Raw genomic sequence first — 18,812 nt, 5'->3', positions numbered from 1 at the left:
CTGGAGGCCGAGACGAGGGGGAGGAGGAGGGGGAGGAGGCTTCGCGTCACCAGGTGGGGACGCCTCTAGGTCCGCTCAGCCTTAAAAATGACTAGGCTGCTGCTGTTGCCCGCTGCTGGAGGCTACCCGGGGGAGCTTTGTCTTTGTGTCTGTGTAACTGCTCTTGCCCCTACAGCCCTGCTAGAGGCTACCTGGGGGAGCTTTGTCTGTGTCTGTGTGACTGCACTTGCCCCTACAGCCCTGCTAGAGGCTACCTGGGGGAGCTTTGTCTGTGTCTGTGTAACTGCTCTTGCCCCTACAGCCCTGCTGGAGGCTACCTGGGGGAGCTTTGTCTGTGTCTGTGTAACTGCACTTGCCCCTACAGCCCTGCTAGAGGCTACCTGGGGGAGCTTTGTCTTTGTGTCTCTTTGTGTCTCTTTGTGTCTCTAGTTCTCGCACTTGCCCCAACATCCCTGCTGGAGGCTACCTGGGGGAGCTTTGTCTGTGTCTGTGTAACTGCACTTGCCCCTACAGCCCTGCTAGAGGCTACCTGGGGGAGCTTTGTCTGTGTCTGTGTGACTGCACTTGCCCCTACAGCCCTGCTAGAGGCTACCTGGGGGAGCTTTGTCTGTGTCTGTGTGACTGCACTTACCCCTACAGCCTTATTGGAGGCTACCTGGGGTAGCTTTGTCTGTGTCTGTGTGACTGCACTTACCCCTACAGCCTTATTGGAGGCTACCTGGGGTAGCTTTGTCTGTGTCTGTGTGACAGCACTTGCCCCTACAGCCCTGCTGGAGGCTACCTGGGGGAGCTTTGTCTGTGTCTGTGTAACTGCACTTGCCCCTACAGCCCTGCTGGAGGCTACCTGGGGGAGCTTTGTCTGTGTCTGTGTGACTGCACTTGCCCCTACAGCCCTGCTAGAGGCTACCTGGGGGAGCTTTGTCTGTGTCTGTGTAACAGCACTTGCCCCTACAGCCCTGCTGGAGGCTACCTGGGGGAGCTTTGTCTGTGTCTGTGTAACAGAGCACTTGCCCCTACAGCCCTGCTGGAGGCTACCTGGGGGAGCTTTATCTTTGTGTCTGTGTAACTGCACTTGCCCCTACAGCCCTGCTAGAGGCTACCTGGGTGACCTTTGCCTGTGGCTGTGTGCGTGCAGGTGCGATGGGTGGGATGGATGGTGGGGGTGGCGGAGTTGACCGTGGCACCGGGCACTCCCTTCGCTGACATTGTGGTGCCCACCATGGACACAGTGAGGATGTCTCACCTCCTTCACCTGCTGCTCACCAACCACAAGCCGGTGAGCAGCTCACCACTCACCACTCACTCACCACTCACTCACTCACTCATCACTCACCAGTCACACACTCACTCACTCACTAACTTACTCACTCACCACTCACCACTCACTCACCACTCACACACTCATTCATCACTCACCCACTCACTCATTCATCACTCATCACTCACCCACTCACTCATTCATCACTCACCCACTCACTCACTCATCACTCGCTCACTCACTCACCCACCCACACACTCACACACTCACCCACTCACTCACCCACTCACTCATCCACTCACTCACCCACCCACTCACCACTCACCCTCACCCACCGTGGACACTCTGAGGATGTCTCACCTCCTTCACCTGCTGCTCACCAACCACAAGCCGGTGAGTAGCTCACCACTCACCACTCACTCACCACTCACACACTCACTCACTCACTCACCACTCACACACTCACTCACTCATCACTCACCCACTCACTCACTCACTAACTCACTCACTCATCACTCACTCACCCACACACCATTCACTCACTCACTCACCCACACACCATTCACTCACCCACTCACCCCCTCACCCATCCACTCACTCACCCACCCACTCACCACTCACTCACCACTCACCCACCGTGGACACTCTGAGGATGTCTCACCTTCTTCACCTGCTGCTCACCAACCACAAGCCGGTGAGCAGCTCACCACTCACCACTCACTCACTCACCACTCACCACTCACCCACCCACTCACTCACCCACTCACCCACCACTCATCCACTCACTCACCCACCCACTCACTCACCACTCACACACTCACTCACTCATCACTCACTCACTCATCACTCACTCATCACTCACTCACTCATCACTCACTCACTGACTCACCCACTCACTCATTCATCACTCACTCACCCACTCACTCACTCATTCACCACTCACCCACTCACTCACTCACCACTCACCCACTCACTCACTCACCACTCACACACTCACTCACTCATCACTCACTCACTCATCACTCACTCACTCACTCACTCACCCACTCACCACTCACTCACCACTCACCCACCATGGACACTGAGGATGTCTCACCTCCTTCACCTCCTGCTCACCAACCACAAGCCGGTGAGCAGCGCACCACTCACCACTCACTCACCAGTCACCCACTCACCACTCACCAGTCATTCACTCACCACTCACCACTCACTCACTCACTCATCACTCACTAACTCACTCATCACTCACACACTCACTCACTCATTCATCACTCACCCACTCACTCACTCACCACTCACTCACCACTCACACACTCACTCACTCACTAACTCACTCATCACTCACTCACCACTCACTCATTCATCACTCACCCACTCACTCACTCACCACTCACTCACTCATCACTCACTGACCCACCCACTCACCACTCACTCACTCACTCACCACTCACCCACCATGGACACTCTGAGGATGTCTCACCTCCTTCACCTCCTGCTCACCAACCACAAGCCGGTGAGCAGCTCACCACTCACTCACCAGTCACTCACTCATCACTCACTCACTCACACACTCACTCACCACTCACTCCTTCATCACTCACCCACTCACCAATCACTCACCCACTCACTCACTCAGCCATCTACTCACTCACCCACTCACTCACTCACCCACTCACCCACTCACTCACTCACCACTCACCACTCACTCACTCACCCACTCACTCACTCACCACTCACTCACTCACTCACCACTCACTCACTCACCACTCACTCACCCACTCACTCACCACTCACTCACTCACCCACTCACTCACTCACCACTCACACACTCACTCACTCACTCATCACTCACTCACTCACCACTCACTCACTCACTCACCCACTCACTCACTCACCACTCACTCACTCACCCACTCACTCACTCACCACTCACTCACTCACCCACTCACTCACTCATCACTCACCCACTCACTCATTCATCACTCACTCACCCACTCATCACTCACACACTCACACACTCACTCACTCACACACTCACTCACTCACTCACCCACCCACCCACCCACTCACCACTCACTCACCACTCACCACTCACCCTCACCCACCATGGACACTCTGAGGATGTCTCACCTCCTTCACCTGCTGCTCACCAACCACAAGCCGGTGAGCAGCTCACCACTCACCACTCACTCACCACTCACTCACCACTCACTCACCCACTCAACACTCACTCATCACTCACCCACTCACTCACTCATCACTCACTCACCCACTCACTCATCACTCACACACTCACTCACCCACACACCACTCACTCACTCACTCACCCACTCACTCACTCATTCATCACTCACCCACTCACCCACTCACTCACTCACTAACTCATCACTCACCCACTCACTCACCCACTCACTCACCCACCCACTCACTCACCACTCACCCTCACCCACCGTGGACATGCTGAGGATGTCTCAGTGAGGGAATAAGTATTTGATCCTCTGCTGATTTTGCACGTTTGCCCACTGACAAAGAAATGATCAATCTATAATTTTAATGGTAGGTTTATTTGAACAGTGAGAGACAGAATAACAACAACAAAATCCAGAAAAACGCATGTCAAAAATGTTATACATTGATTTTCATTTTAATGAGGGAAATAAGTATTTGAACCCTCTGCAAAACATGACTTAGTACTTGGTGGCAAAACGCCTTGTTGGCAATCACAGAGGTCAGACGTTTCTTGTAGTTGGCCACCAGGTTTGCACACATCTCAGGAGGGATTTTGTCCCACTCCTCTTTGCAGATCTTCTCCAATTTCATTAAGGTTTCGAGGCTGACGTTTGGCAACTCGAACCTTCAGCTCCCTCCACAGATTTTCCATGGGATTAAGGTCTGGAGACTGGCTAGGCCACTCCAGGACCTTAATGTGCCTCTTCTTGAGCCACTCCTTTGTTGCCTTGGCCGTGTGTTTTGGGTCATTGTCATGCTGGAATACCCATCCACGACCCATTTTCAATGCCCCGGCTGAGGGAAGGAGGTTCTCACCCAAGATTTGACGGTACATGGTCCCGTCCATCGTCCCTTTGATGCGGTGAAGTTGTCCTGTCCCCTTAGCAGAAAAACACCCCCAAAGCATAATGTTTCCACCTCCATGTTTGACGGTGGGGATGGTGTTCTTGGGGTCATAGGCAGCATTCCTCCTCCTCCAAACACGGCGAGTTGAGTTGATGCCAAAGAGCTCCATTTTGGTCTCATCTGACCCACAACACTTTCACCCAGTTGTCCTCTGAATCATTCAGATGTTCATTGGCAAACTTCAGACGGGCATGTATATGTGCTTTCTTGAGCAGGGGGACCTTGCGGGCGCTGCAGGATTTCGCCCCTTCACGGCGTAGTGTGTTACCAATTGTTTTCTTGGTGACTATGGTCCCAGCTGCCTTGAGATCATTGACAAGATCCTCCCGTGTAGTTCTGGGCTGATTCATCACCGTTCTCATGATCATTGCAACTCCACGAGGTGAGATCTTGCATGGAGCCCCAGGCCGAGGGAGATTGACAGTTCTTTTGTGTTTCTTCCATTTGCGAATAATCGCACCAACTGTTGTCACCTTCTCACCAAGCTGCTTGGCAATGGTCTTGTAGCCCATTCCAGCCTTGTGTAGGTCTACAATCTTGTCCCTGACATCCTTGGAGAGCTTTTTGGTCTTGGCCATGGTGGAGAGTTTGGAATCTGATTGATTGATTGATTGCTTCTGTGGACAGGTGTCTTTTATACAGGTAACATGCTGAGATTAGGAGCACTCCCTTTAAGAGTGTGCTCCTAATCTCAGCTCGTTACCTGTATAAAAGACACCTGGGAGTCAGAAATCTTTCTGATTGAGAGGGAGTCAAATGCTTATTTCCCTCATTAAAATGCAAATCAATTTATAACATTTTTGACATGCGTTTTTCCGGATTTTGTTGTTGTTATTCTGTCTCTCACTGTTCAAATAAACCTACCATTAAAATTATAGACTGATGATTTCTTTGTCAGTGGGCAAACGTACAAAATCAGCAGGGGATCAAATACTTTTTTCCCTCACTGTATCTCTATGGGTGTCTATGTATCTCTATGGGTGTCTATGTGTCTCTATGTATCTCTATGTATCTCTATGGGTGTCTATGAGTGTCTATGTATCTCTATGGGTGTCTATGTATCTCTATGTATCTCTGTGTATCTCTATGGTTGTCTATGTATCTCTATGTGTCTCTATGGGTGTCTATGTATCTCTATGGGTGTCTATGTATCTCTATGGTTCTCTGTGTATCTCTATGAGTCTCTATGTATCTCTATGGGTGTCTATGTGTCTCTATGGGTGTCTATGTATCTCTATGAGTGTCTATGTATCTCTATGGGTGTCTATGTATCTCTATGGGTCTCTATGTATCTCTATGGGTCTCTATGTATCTCTATGTATCTCTATGGGTGTCTGTGTGTCTCTATGGGTGTCTGTGTGTCTCTATGGGTGTCTATGTGTCTCTATGGGTGTCTATGTATCTCTATGGGTGTCTATGTGTCTCTATGCGTGTCTATGTGTCTCTATGGGTGTCTATGTATCTATATGGGTGTCTATGTATCTCTATGGGTGTCTATATATCTCTATGTATCTCTATGTATCTATTGGTGTCTATATATCTCTATGAGTCTCTATGTATCTCTATGGGTGTCTATGTATCTCTATGGGTGTCTATGTATCTCTGTGAATCTCTATGAGTCTCTATGTATCTCTATGAGTCTCTATGTATCTCTATAGGTGTCTATGTATCTCTATGTATCTCTATGAGTCTCTATGTATCTCTATGGGTGTCTTTGTATCTCTATGGGTATCTGTATCTTTATGGGTGTCTGTGTGTCTCTATGGGTGTCTATGTATCTCTATGTATCTCTATAGGTGTCTATGTGTCTCTATGGGTGCCTATGTATCTCTATGTATCTCTATATATCTCTATGGGTGTCTGTGTATCTCTATGGGTGTCTGTGTATCTGTATGTATCTCTATGGATCTCAATGGGTGTCTATGTATCTCTTTGGGTGTCTATGTATCTCTATGTGTATCTCTATGGGTGTCTGTGTATCTCTATGCATCTCTATGTATCTCTATGGGTGTCTATGTATCTCTATGGGTCTCTATGTATCTCTATGGGTCTCTATGTATCTCTATAGGTCTCTATGTATCTCTATGGGTCTCTGTATCTCTATAGGTCTCTATGTATCTCTATAGGTCTCTATGTATCTCTATGGGTGTCTATGTATCTCTATGGGTGTCTATGTATCTCCATGCGTCTCTATGTATCTCTATGGGTCTCTATGTATCTCTATGTATCTTTATGAGTCTCTATGTATCTCTATGGGTCTCTATGTATCTCTATGTATCTCTATAGGTCTCTATGTATTTTTATGTATCTCTATGGGTGTCTATGTATCTCTATGGATGTCTGCGTGTCTCTATGGGTGTCTATGTATCTATATGAGTCTCTATGTGTCTCTATGGGTGTCTATGTATCTCTATGGGTGTCTCTGTGTCTCTTTGGGTGTCTGTGTGTCTCTTTGAGTCTCTATGTATCTCTATGGGTGTCTATGTATCTCTATGGATGTCTATGAGTCTCCATGTATCTCTATGTATCTCTATGGGTGTCTATGTATCTCTATGAGTCTCTATGTATCTCTATGGGTGTCTATGTATCTCTATGGATGTCTATGAGTCTCCATGTATCTCTATGTATCTCTATGGGTGTCTATGTATCTCTATGGGTGTCTATGTATCTCTTTGGATGTCTGTGTATCTCTATGGGTGTCTGTGTAGCTCTATGTATCTCTATGTTCTTCTATGGGTGTCTGTGTGTCTCTGTGTGTCTCTGTGTGTACCAAGCACTGTGTGTAGGACCCACTGGAACTGGCAAGTCCCTCACGCTCTCTATGAGTCTCTATGAGTGTCTGTGTTTCTGTGTGTCTCTATGAGTGTCTTTGTGTCTCTGTGTGTACCAGGCACTGTGTGTAGGACCCACTGGAACTGGCAAGTCTCTCACGCTCTCTATGAGTCTCTATGTGTCTCTATGAGTCTCTATGTGTCTCTATGTGTCTCTATGAGTCTCTATGTATCTCTATGTGTCTCTATGAGTGTCTGTGTTTCTGTGTGTCTCTATGAGTGTCTCTATGTGTCTCTGTGTGTACCAGGCGCTGTGTGTAGGACCCACTGGAACTGGCAAGTCTCTCACGCTCTCTATGAGTCTCTATGGGTCTCTATGAGTGTCTATGTTTCTGTGTGTCTCTATGAGTGTCTCTATGTGTCTCTGTGTGTACCAGGCACTGTGTGTAGGACCCACTGGAACTGGCAAGTCCCTCACGCTCTCTATGAGTCTCTATGTGTCTCTATGAGTCTCTGTGTGTCTATGTGTCTCTATGTGTGTCTCTATGTATCTCTATGGGTCTCTATGGGTGTCTATGTATCTCTATGAGTCTCTATGTGTCTCTATGAGTGTCTGTGTTTCTGTGTGTCTCTATGAGTCTCTATGTATCTCTATGTGTCTCTATGAGTCTCTATGAGTGTCTCTATGTGTCTCTGTGTGTACCAGGCACTGTGTGTAGGACCCACTGGAACTGGCAAGTCCCTCACGCTCTCTATGAGTCTCTATGGGTCTCTATGAGTGTCTATGTTTCTGTGTGTCTCTATGAGTGTCTATTAGTCTCTGTGTGTACCAGGCACTGTGTGTAGGACCCACTGGAACTGGCAAGTCCCTCACGCTCTCTATGAGTCTCTATGGGTGTCTATGAGTCTCTATGGGTCTCTATGAGTGTCTGTGTTTCTGTGTGTCTCTATGGGTCTCTATGTGTCTCTGTGTGTACCAGGCACTGTGTGTAGGACCCACTGGAACTGGCAAGTCCCTCACGCTCTCTATGAGTCTCTATGAGTGTCTATGGGTCTCTATGTATCTCTATGAGTCTCTGTGTGTACCAGGCACTGTGTGTAGGACCCACTGGAACTGGCAAGTCCCTCACGCTTTCTATGAGTCTCTATGAGTGTCTATGTTTCTGTGTGTCTCTATGAGTGTCTCTATGTGTCTCTGTGTGTACCAGGCGCTGTGTGTAGGACCCACTGGAACTGGCAAGTCCCTCACTCTCTCGTCCCTGCTGCTGGCTGGGATGCCGGCCTCGTTCGTCACTCACTTCCTCAGCTGCTCGGCGCGCACCACCGCTGCACAGACACAGGAGTTTGTGGACAGCAAGATGGACAAACGGTGAGTCATCACTCCTACAGCAAGCACACAACCACAACCGGCACACTACCACCACCACCACCACCACACTACTACCACCACACTACCACCACCACACTACCACCACCACACTACCACCACCACACTACTACCACCACACTACCACCACCACCACACTACCACCACCACCACACTACCACCACCACACTACCACCACCACACTACCACCACCACACTACTACCACCACACTACCACCACCACCACACTACCACCACCACCACCACACTACCACCACCACTACTACCACCACCACCACCACCGCTGCACAGACACAGGAGTTTGTGGACAGCAAGACGGACAAACGGTGAGTCGTCACTACTACAACCAGCACACTACCACCACCACACTACCACCACCACCACACTACCACCACCACCACCACACTACCACCACCACCACCACACTACCACTACCACCACACCACCACCGCTGCACAGACACAGGAGTTTGTGGACAGCAAGACGGACAAACGGTGAGTCGGCACTCCTACAACCAGCACACTACCACCACACAACCACACTACCACCACACTACCACCACCACCACCACCACACTACTACCACCACACTACCACTACTACCACCACCACCGCTGCCCAGACACAGGAGTTTGTGGACAGCAAGACGGACAAACGGTGAGTCGCCACTCCTACAGCAAGCACACAACTACAACCACCACACTACCACCACCACACTACCACCACCACCACCACACTACTACCACCACACTACTACCACCACACTACCACCACCGCTGCCCAGACACAGGAGTTTGTGGACAGCAAGACGGACAAACGGTGAGTCATCACTACTACAGCAAGCACACAACCACACTACTACCACACTACCACTACTACCACCACACTACTACCACACTACTACCACACTACCACACTACCACCACCACCACACTACCACCACACAACCACCACACTACCACCACACAACCACCACACTACCACCACACTACCACCACACTACCACCACACTACCACAACCACCACCACCACACTACTACCACACTACTACCACCACCACACTACCACTACCACCACACTACCACCACACAACCACAACCACCACACTACCACTACTACCACACTACCACTGCTGCCCAGACACAGGAGTTTGTGGACAGCAAGACGGACAAACGGTGAGTCGTCACGACTACAGCAAGCACACAACTACACTACCACCACCACTACCACACTACCACTACCACACTACCACCACACTACTACCACACTACCACACTACCACCACACTACTACCACACTACCACACTACCACCACACTACTACCACTACTACCACCACACTACCACCACACTACCACTACCACACTACCACCACACTACCACCACCACCACACTACCACCACACTACCACCACACTACTACCACAACCACCACCACCACTCTACCACACTACCACCACCACCACACTACCACCACCACACCACCACCACACCACCACCACACTACCACCACCACCACACCACCACACTACCACCACCACCACCACACCACCACCACCACCACACCACCACCACCACCACACCACCACCACCACACTACCACACTACCACCACCACACTACCACCACTACCACCACACCACCACACCACCACCACAACCACTACCACCACACCACCACCACTACCACCACCACACTACCACCACCACCACCACCACCACACTACCACACTACCACTACCACACTACCACACTACCACTACCACACTACCACTACCACACCACCACCACCACCACACCACCACCACACCACCACCACACCACCACCACAACCACTACCACCACACTACCACACTACCACCACCACACCACCACCACACCACCACCACAACCACTACCACCACACTACCACACTACCACCACCACACCACCACCACCACACTACCACACTACTACCACCACACTACCACCACCACCACACTACCACTACCACCACACTACTACCACCACACTACTACCACCACCACACCACCACCGCAGCCCAGACACAGGAGTTTGTGGACAGCAAGACGGACAAACGGTGAGTCGTCACTACTACAGCAAGCACACAACTACACTACTACCACACTACCACTACCACACTACCACCACACTACTACCACACTACCACCACACTACCACAACCACTACCACTACCACACTACCACTACCACCACACTACCACCACACTACCACCACCACCACACTACCACCACACTACCACCACCACCACACTACAATCACCACACTACTACCACCACACTACTACCACACTACCACCACCGCTGCCCAGACACAGGAGTTTGGTGGACAGCAAGACGGACAAACGGTGAGTCGTCACTACTACAGCAAGCACACAACCACAACCAGCACACTACCACCACCACCACACAACCACCACACTACCACCACACAACCACCACACTACCACCACACTACCACCGCACTACCACTACACTACCACCACACTACCACTACCACACTACCACTACCACACTACCACACTACCACTACCACCACACTATTACCACCACACTACTACCACCACACTACCACCACACTACCACCACACCACCACCACCACACTACTACCACACTACTACCACTACCACCACACTACTACCACTACACTACCACCACACTACTACCACCACCACACTACCACCACACTACCACCACACCACCACTACCACCACACTACCACCACACTACCACTACCACCACCACCACACTACCACTACCACCACACTACCACTACCACCACACTACCACCACCACCACCACCACACTACCACTACCACCACACTACCACACTACCACTACCACACTACCACCACACAACCACCACACTACCACCACACAACCACCACACTACCACCACACTACCACCGCACTACCACTACACTACCACCACACTACCACTACCCAACTACCACTACCACACTACCACACTACCACTACCACCACACTACTACCACCACACTACTACCACCACACTACCACCACACTACCACCACACCACCACCACCACACTACTACCACACTACTACCACTACCACCACACTACTACCACTACACTACCACCACACTACTACCACCACCACACTACCACCACACTACCACCACACCACCACTACCACCACACTACCACCACACTACCACTACCACCACCACCACACTACCACTACCACCACACTACCACTACCACCACACTACCACCACCACCACCACACTACCACTACCACCACACTACCACTACCACCACACTACCACCACCACCACCACACTACCACCACCACCACCACACTACCACTACCACCACACTACCAACACCACACTACCACCACCACCACCACACTACCACTACCACCACACTACTACCACTACCACCACCACACTTCCACACTACTTCCACCACACTACCACTACCACCACACTACCACACTACCACCACAACCACCACATTACCACACTACCACCACACTACCACTACCACCACCACACTACCACACTACCACTACCACCACACCACCACAACCACCACACTACCACCACACTACCACACTACCACATTACCACAACCAGCACACCACACTACCACCACCACACTACCACCACCACCACCACACTACCACCACCACTACCACCACCATCACCACCACACTACCACCACACCACCACCACACCACCACCACCATCACCACCACACCACCACCACACCACCACCACACCACCACCACCACACCACACTACCACAACACCACCACCACCACACTCCCTCCTCTCCCCTCTCCCCCACAGGCGTAAGGGAGTGTTTGGCCCGCCGCTGGGCAAGCGCCTCGTGCTGTGTGTGGAGGACGTGAACTTGCCGGGCCCGGACGCCCACGGAGCCCAGCCGCCCCTGGAGCTGCTGCGGCAGCTCATTGATCAGGGCGGGTGGTACGACGTGGCACACATCGGTGAGGACACGTGGCGGTGGTGGTGGTGGTGGTGGTGATGGTGGTGGTGGTGGTGGTGTGACGGTGTGGTGGTGGTGATGGTGGTGGTGACGGTGGTGGTGGTGGTGATGGTGTGGTGGTGGTGATGGTGGTGGTGGTGTGGCGGTGGTGGTGGTGGTGGTGATGGTGGTGGTGGTGGGGGTGGTGGTGTTGGTGGTGGTGGTGATGGTGGTGACGGTGGTGGTGACGGTGGTGGTGGTGGTGACAGTGGTGGTGACGGTGGTGGTGGTGGTGGTGGTGATGGTGGTGGTTGTGGTGGTGGTGACGGTGGTGACGGTGGTGGTGACGGTGGTGGTGTGGTGTGACGGTGGTGGTGGTGATGATGGTGGTGGTGGTGGTGATGGTGGTGGTGACGGTGGTGGTGGTGGTGGTGGTGATGGTGTGACGGTGGTGGTGGTGATGATGGTGGTGGTGGTGGTGATGGTGGTGGTGACGGTGGTGGTGGTGGTGTGGTGGTGTGGTGTGACGGTGGTGGTGGTGGTGATGGTGGTGGTGGTGGTGACGGTGGTGGTGGTGGTGGTGATGGTGGTGGTGGTGGTGGTGATGGTGGTGACGGTGGCGGTGGTGGTGGTGATGGTGGTGGTGGTGGTGGTGTGGTGGTGGTGGTGTGGTGTGACGGTGGTGGTGATGGTGGTGATGGTGGTGATGGTGGTGATGGTGGTGATGGTGGTACGACGTGGCACACATCGGTGAGGACACGTGGCGGTGGTGGTGGTGGTGTGACGGTGGTGGTGGTGGTGACGGTGGTGGTGGTGTGGTGGTGATGGTGGTACGACGTGGCACACATCGGTGAGGACACGTGGTGACGGTGGTGGTGTGGTGTGGTGGTGACGGTGGTGGTGGTGTGGTGGTGGTGGTGTGGTGTGACGGTGGTGGTGGTGATGGTGGTGATGGTGGTACGACGTGGCACACATCGGTGAGGACACGTGGCGGTGGTGGTGATGGTGGTGGTGACGGTGGTGTGGTGGTGGTGGTGTGGTGTGACGGTGGTGGTGGTGATGGTGGTGATGGTGGTACGACGTGGCACACATCGGTGAGGACACGTGGCGGTGGTGGTGGTGGTGGTGGTGATGGTGGTGGTGGTGGTGATGGTGGTGGTGACGGTGACGGTGGTGATGGTGGTGGTGGTGATGGTGGTGGTGACGGTGGTGGTGGTGGTGGTGGTGGTGTGACGGTGGTGGTGGTGGTGGTGGCGGTGGTGGTGGCGGTGGTGGTGGTGGTGGTGGTGATGGTGGTGGTGGTGATGGTGGTGGTGGTGGTGGTGGGGGTGATGGTGGTGGTGGTGGGGGTGATGGTGGTGGTGGTGGTGGTGACGGTGGTGGTGGTGGTGGTGGTGGTGATGGTGGTGGTGTGGTGTGACGGTGGTGGTGGTGGTGGTGGCGGTGGTGGTGGTGGTGTGACGGTGGTGGTGGTGGTGGTGGCGGTGGTGGTGGCGGTGGTGGTGGTGGTGGTGGTGATGGTGGTGGTGATGGTGATGGTGGTGGTGGGGGTGATGGTGGTGGTGGTGGGGGTGGTGGTGGTGGTGGTGGTGATGGCGGTGGTGGTGACGGTGGTGGTGGTGGTGATGGTGGTGGTGTCTGCGTGGAAAGCATCGCCACTAGGGGGAGAGAGACAAAGGCGGCCGGGCGTGGCGCTGGTCGCCCACCCCCCCTCTGTGTGTGTGGGGCCACAGCGCCCAGAGCCTTCACAGACGACGACGAAGCTTGACCTGGGGTCTGTTAGAGGCCATCTGTAGGACCACTGTAGTACCTGGTAGTACCACTGTAGTACCACTGTAGTACCACTGTAGACCCTGGTACTACCACTGTAGTACCACTCTAGTACCACTCTAGTACCACTGTAGTACCACTGTAGACCCTGGTACTACCACTGTAGTACCACTCTAGTACCTGGTAGTACCACTGTAGTACCACTGTAGTACCTGTTAGTACCACTGTAGTACCACTCTAGTACCACTCTAGTACCACTGTAGTACCACTCTAGTACCTGTTAGTACCACTCTAGTACCACTGTAGACCCTGGTACTACCACTGTAGTACCACTGTAGTACCACTCTAGTACCACTCTAGTACCACTGTAGACCCTGGTACTACCACTGTAGTACCACTCTAGTACCTGGTAGTACCACTGTAGTACCACTGTAGTACCACTCTAGTACACTGTAGTACCACTCTAGTACCACTCTAGTACCTGGTAGTACCACTCTAGTACCACTCTAGTACCACTCTAGTACCTGGTAGTACCACTGTAGTACCACTGTAGTACCTGTTAGTACCACTGTAGTACCACTGTAGTACCTGTTAGTACCACTGTAGTACCACTCTAGTACCACTGTAGTACCACTCTAGTACCACTCTAGTACCTGTTAGTACCACTCTAGTACCACTCTAGTACAACTCTAGTACCTGATACTACCACTGTAGTACCACTGTAGTACCACTCTAGTACCTGGTAGTACCACTGTAGTACCACTCTAGTACCACTGTAGTACCTGTTAGTACCACTCTAGTACCACTGTAGTACCACTGTAGTACCTGTTAGTACCACTGTAGTACCTGTTAGTACCACTATAGTACCACTGTAGTACCACTGTAGTACCACTGTAGTACCACTGTAGTACCTGTTAGTACCACTGTAGTACCACTGTAGTACCACTGTAGTACCTGTTAGTACCACTGTAGTACCACTGTAGTACCTGTTAGTACCACTGTAGTACCACTGTAGTACCACTCTAGTACCTGTTAGTACCACTGTAGTACCACTGTAGTACCACTCTAGTACCTGTTAGTACCACTCTAGTACCACTCTAGTACCTGGTAGTACCACTGTAGTACCACTCTAGTACCACTGTAGTACCACTCTAGTACCTGGTAGTACCTGTTAGTACCACTGTAGTACCTGTTAGTACCACTGTAGTACCACTCTAGTACCACTGTAGTACCACTGTAGACCCTGGTACTACCACTGTAGTACCACTGTAGTACCACTGTAGATCCTGCTACTACCACTGTAGTACCACTGTAGCACCTGTTAGTGCCACTCTAGTACCACTGTAGTACCACTGTAGGACCTGTTAGTACCACTCTAGTACCACTCTAGTACCTGTTAGTACCACTGTAGTACCACTCTAGTACCACTGTAGTACCACTGTAGACCCTGGTACTACCACTGTAGTACCACTGTAGTACCACTGTAGTACCTGGTAGTACCACTGTAGTACCACTGTAGTACCTGTTAGTACCACTGTAGTACCACTGTAGTACCACTGTAGTACCTGTTAGTACCACTGTAGTACCACTGTAGTACCTGTTAGTACCACTCTAGTACCACTGTAGTACCTGTTAGTACCACTGTAGTACCACTGTAGTACCTGTTAGTACCACTGTAGTACCACTGTAGTACCACTGTAGTACCTGTTAGTACCACTGTAGTACCACTGTAGTACCACTCTAGTACCACTGTAGTACCTGTTAGTACCACTGTAGTACCACTCTAGTACCACTGTAGTACCACTCTAGTACCTGTTAGTGCGACTGTAGGGTGTGTACCACTCTAGTACCACCTAGGGTACCTGTTAGTACCACTGTAGTACCACTCTAGTACCTGTTAGTGCGACTGTAGGTGTACCTGAGTGGTACCTGGGAGTACTACTGAGCATCATATGTCTCTAGTACCTGTAGTGTAGGGTGCGACTGTAGTACCACTCTAATACCACTCCCTGGCCCCACCACCGCCCTCAACGTCACACACACCACCCCCCTCCCTCCCTCCCTCCCCCCCCTCCTCCCTCTCCTCCCTCCCTCCCCCTCCCTCCCTCTCCCCCTCCCCCTCCCCTCCTCCCTCCCTCCCTCCCTCCTCCCCCTCCCTCCCCTCTCTCTCCCCCTCCCTCCCTCCCCCCTCCCTCCCTCCCTCCCCCCTCCCCCCCCTCCCTCCCTCCCTCCTCCCTCCCTCCCTCCCTCCCTCCCTCCCTCTCCCTCCCCTCTTCCCTCCCTCCCTCCCCTCCTCCCTCCCTCCCCCTCTCTCCCTCCCCCTCCTCCCTCCCTCCCTCCCCCTCTCTCCCTCCTCCCTCCTCTCTCCCTCCCCTCCCCCTCTCCCTCCCTCCCTCCCTCCCCCTCTCTCCCCCTCCCTCCTCCCTCCCTCTCTCTCCCTCCTCCCTCCCTCCCTCTCTCCCTCCCCCCTCCCTCCCTCCCTCCCCCCCTCCCTCCCTCCCTCCTCCCTCCCTCCTCCCTCCCTCCCTCTCTCCCTCCCCCCTCCCTCCCTCCCTCCCCCCCTCCCTCCCTCCCTCCTCCCTCCCTCCTCCCTCCCTCCCTCTCTCCCTCCCCCCTCCCTCCCTCCCTCCCCCCCTCCCTCCCTCCCTCCTCCCTCCCTCCTCCCTCCCCCCTCCCTCCCTCCCTCCCTCTCTCTCTCCCTCCTCCCTCCTCCTCCTCCCTCCCTCTCTCCCTCCCTCCCCCTCTCTCCTCCCTCCTCCCTCCTCCCTCTCTCCCTCCCTCTCTCCCTCCCTCCCCCTCCTCCCTCTCCTCCCTCCTCCCCCCCTCCTCCCTCCCTCCTCCCTCCCTCCTCCCCCTCTCCCCCCTCCCTCTCCCCCCCTCCCCCCTCCCTCCCCTCCCTCCCCCCACCCTCCCTCCCCTCCTCCCTCCCCCCAGGTGAGTTCCGTCAGCTGGTGGACACCACGGTGGTGTGTGCCATGGGCCCTCCCGGCGGGGGTCGCCACTCCGTGAGCCCACGCTTCCAGCGACACCTCCACCTCCTCGCCTTCCCGCAGCTCGGCGACGACAGCCGCGGCGCCATCTTTGGCACTATCCTGCGCAGCTGGACACGTGAGGGGGGGGGGGTGGTGGTGGGGGGGGTGGTGGTGGTGGTGGGGGGGCAGAGCTGAGTGAGTCTGTAGACTCTGTACTGTCTGTAGACTCTGTACTGTCTGTAGACTCTGTGCTGAGTCTATAGACTCTGTACTGTCTGTAGACTCAGTACAGAGTCTGTAGACTCTGTACTGTCTGTAGACTCTGTGCTGAGTCTATAGACTCTGTACTGAGTCTATAGACTCAGTACAGAGTGAGTCTATAGACTCTGTACTGTCTGTAGACTCAGTACAGAGTGAGTCTATAGACTCACTCTGTATAGACTCAGTACAGAGTGAGTCTATAGACTCACTCTGTACTGTCTGTAGACTCTGTACTGTCTATAGACTCAGTACAGAGTGAGTCTATAGACTCTGTACTGTCTGTAGACTCAGTACAGAGTGAGTCTATAGACTCACTCTGTATAGACTCAGTACAGAGTGAGTCTATAGACTCACTCTGTACTGTCTGTAGACTCTGTACTGTCTATAGACTCAGTACAGAGTGAGTCTATAGACTCACTCTGTACTGTCTGTAGACTCTGTACTGTCTGTAGACTCAGTACAGAGTGAGTCTATAGACTCTGTACTGTCTGTAGACTCAGTACAGAGTGAGTCTATAGATTCACTCTGTACTGTCTGTAGACTCTGTACTGTCTATAGACTCAGTACAGAGTGAGTCTATAGACTCACTCTGTACTGTCTGTAGACTCTGTACTGTCTGTAGACTCAGTACAGAGTGAGTCTATAGACTCTGTACTGTCTGTAGACTCAGTACAGAGTGAGTCTATAGACTCCTCCCTCCCTCCCTCCACCTCCTCGCCTTCCCGCAGCTCGGCGACGACAGCCGCGGCGCCATCTTTGGCACTATCCTGCGCAGCTGGACACGTGAGGGGGGGGGGGGGGTGGTGGTGGGTGGTGGTGGTGGTGGTTGTGGGGGGGCAGAGCTGAGTGAGTCTGTAGACTCTGTACTGTCTGTAGACTCAGTACTGAGTGAGTCTATAGACTCACTCTGTACTGTCTGTAGACTCAGTACAGAGTGAGTCTATAGACTCACTCTGTACTGTCTGTAGACTCAGTACAGAGTGAGTCTATAGACTCTGTACTGTCTGTAGACTCAGTACAGAGTGAGTCTATAGACTCTGTACTGAGTCTATAGACTCTGTACTGTCTGTAGACTCAGTACAGAGTGAGTCTATAGACTCAGTACTGAGTCTATAGACTCTGTACTGTCTGTAGACTCACTCTGTACTGAGTCTATAGACTCAGTACATAGACTCACTCTGTACTGTCTATATACTCACTCTGTACTGTGTCTATAGACTCACTCTGTACTGTATATGGACTTTGTACTGTATACAGACTCACTCTGTACTGTCTGTAGACTCTGTT

The 18,812-nt window shown here is 52.7% G+C and overlaps 1 protein-coding gene across 1 annotated transcript; it reads left to right on the top strand.

Moving 5' to 3' along the window:
- The first annotated feature begins 3,364 nt into the window (after positions 1-3,364).
- LOC142908367 (dynein axonemal heavy chain 1-like) lies at positions 3,365-18,312 on the top strand. The gene is made up of 5 exons (XM_076058937.1): positions 3,365-3,421; positions 8,373-8,533; positions 12,387-12,544; positions 17,227-17,400; positions 18,254-18,312. The coding sequence occupies exons 1-5, from the start codon at positions 3,365-3,367 to the stop codon at positions 18,310-18,312; spliced, it is 609 nt and encodes a 202-aa protein (XP_075915052.1).
- Positions 18,313-18,812: the final 500 nt, after the last annotated feature.

Source organism: Petromyzon marinus (genome assembly GCF_048934315.1).
Source record: "Petromyzon marinus isolate PM22_M1 ecotype Great Lakes invasive population chromosome 80 unlocalized genomic scaffold, UKy_Petmar_22M1.pri1.0 chr80_unloc.4, whole genome shotgun sequence".
In the NCBI taxonomy this organism is placed as follows: Eukaryota; Metazoa; Chordata; class Hyperoartia; order Petromyzontiformes; family Petromyzontidae; genus Petromyzon; species Petromyzon marinus.
This window is presented reverse-complemented; position numbering and strand designations above follow the sequence as displayed.

Excerpts from the sequence above, each read along its gene's own strand:
- LOC142908367 (XM_076058937.1), top strand. The coding sequence starts at position 3,365 with ATGGACACTCTGAGGATGTCTCACCTCCTTCACCTGCTGCTCACCAAC. Across the intron at positions 8,534-12,386 it reads GACAGCAAGATGGACAAACG|GCGTAAGGGAGTGTTTGGCC; the intron begins GTGAGTCATCAC and ends TCTCCCCCACAG. Across the intron at positions 12,545-17,226 it reads GTACGACGTGGCACACATCG|GTGAGTTCCGTCAGCTGGTG; the intron begins GTGAGGACACGT and ends CCCTCCCCCCAG.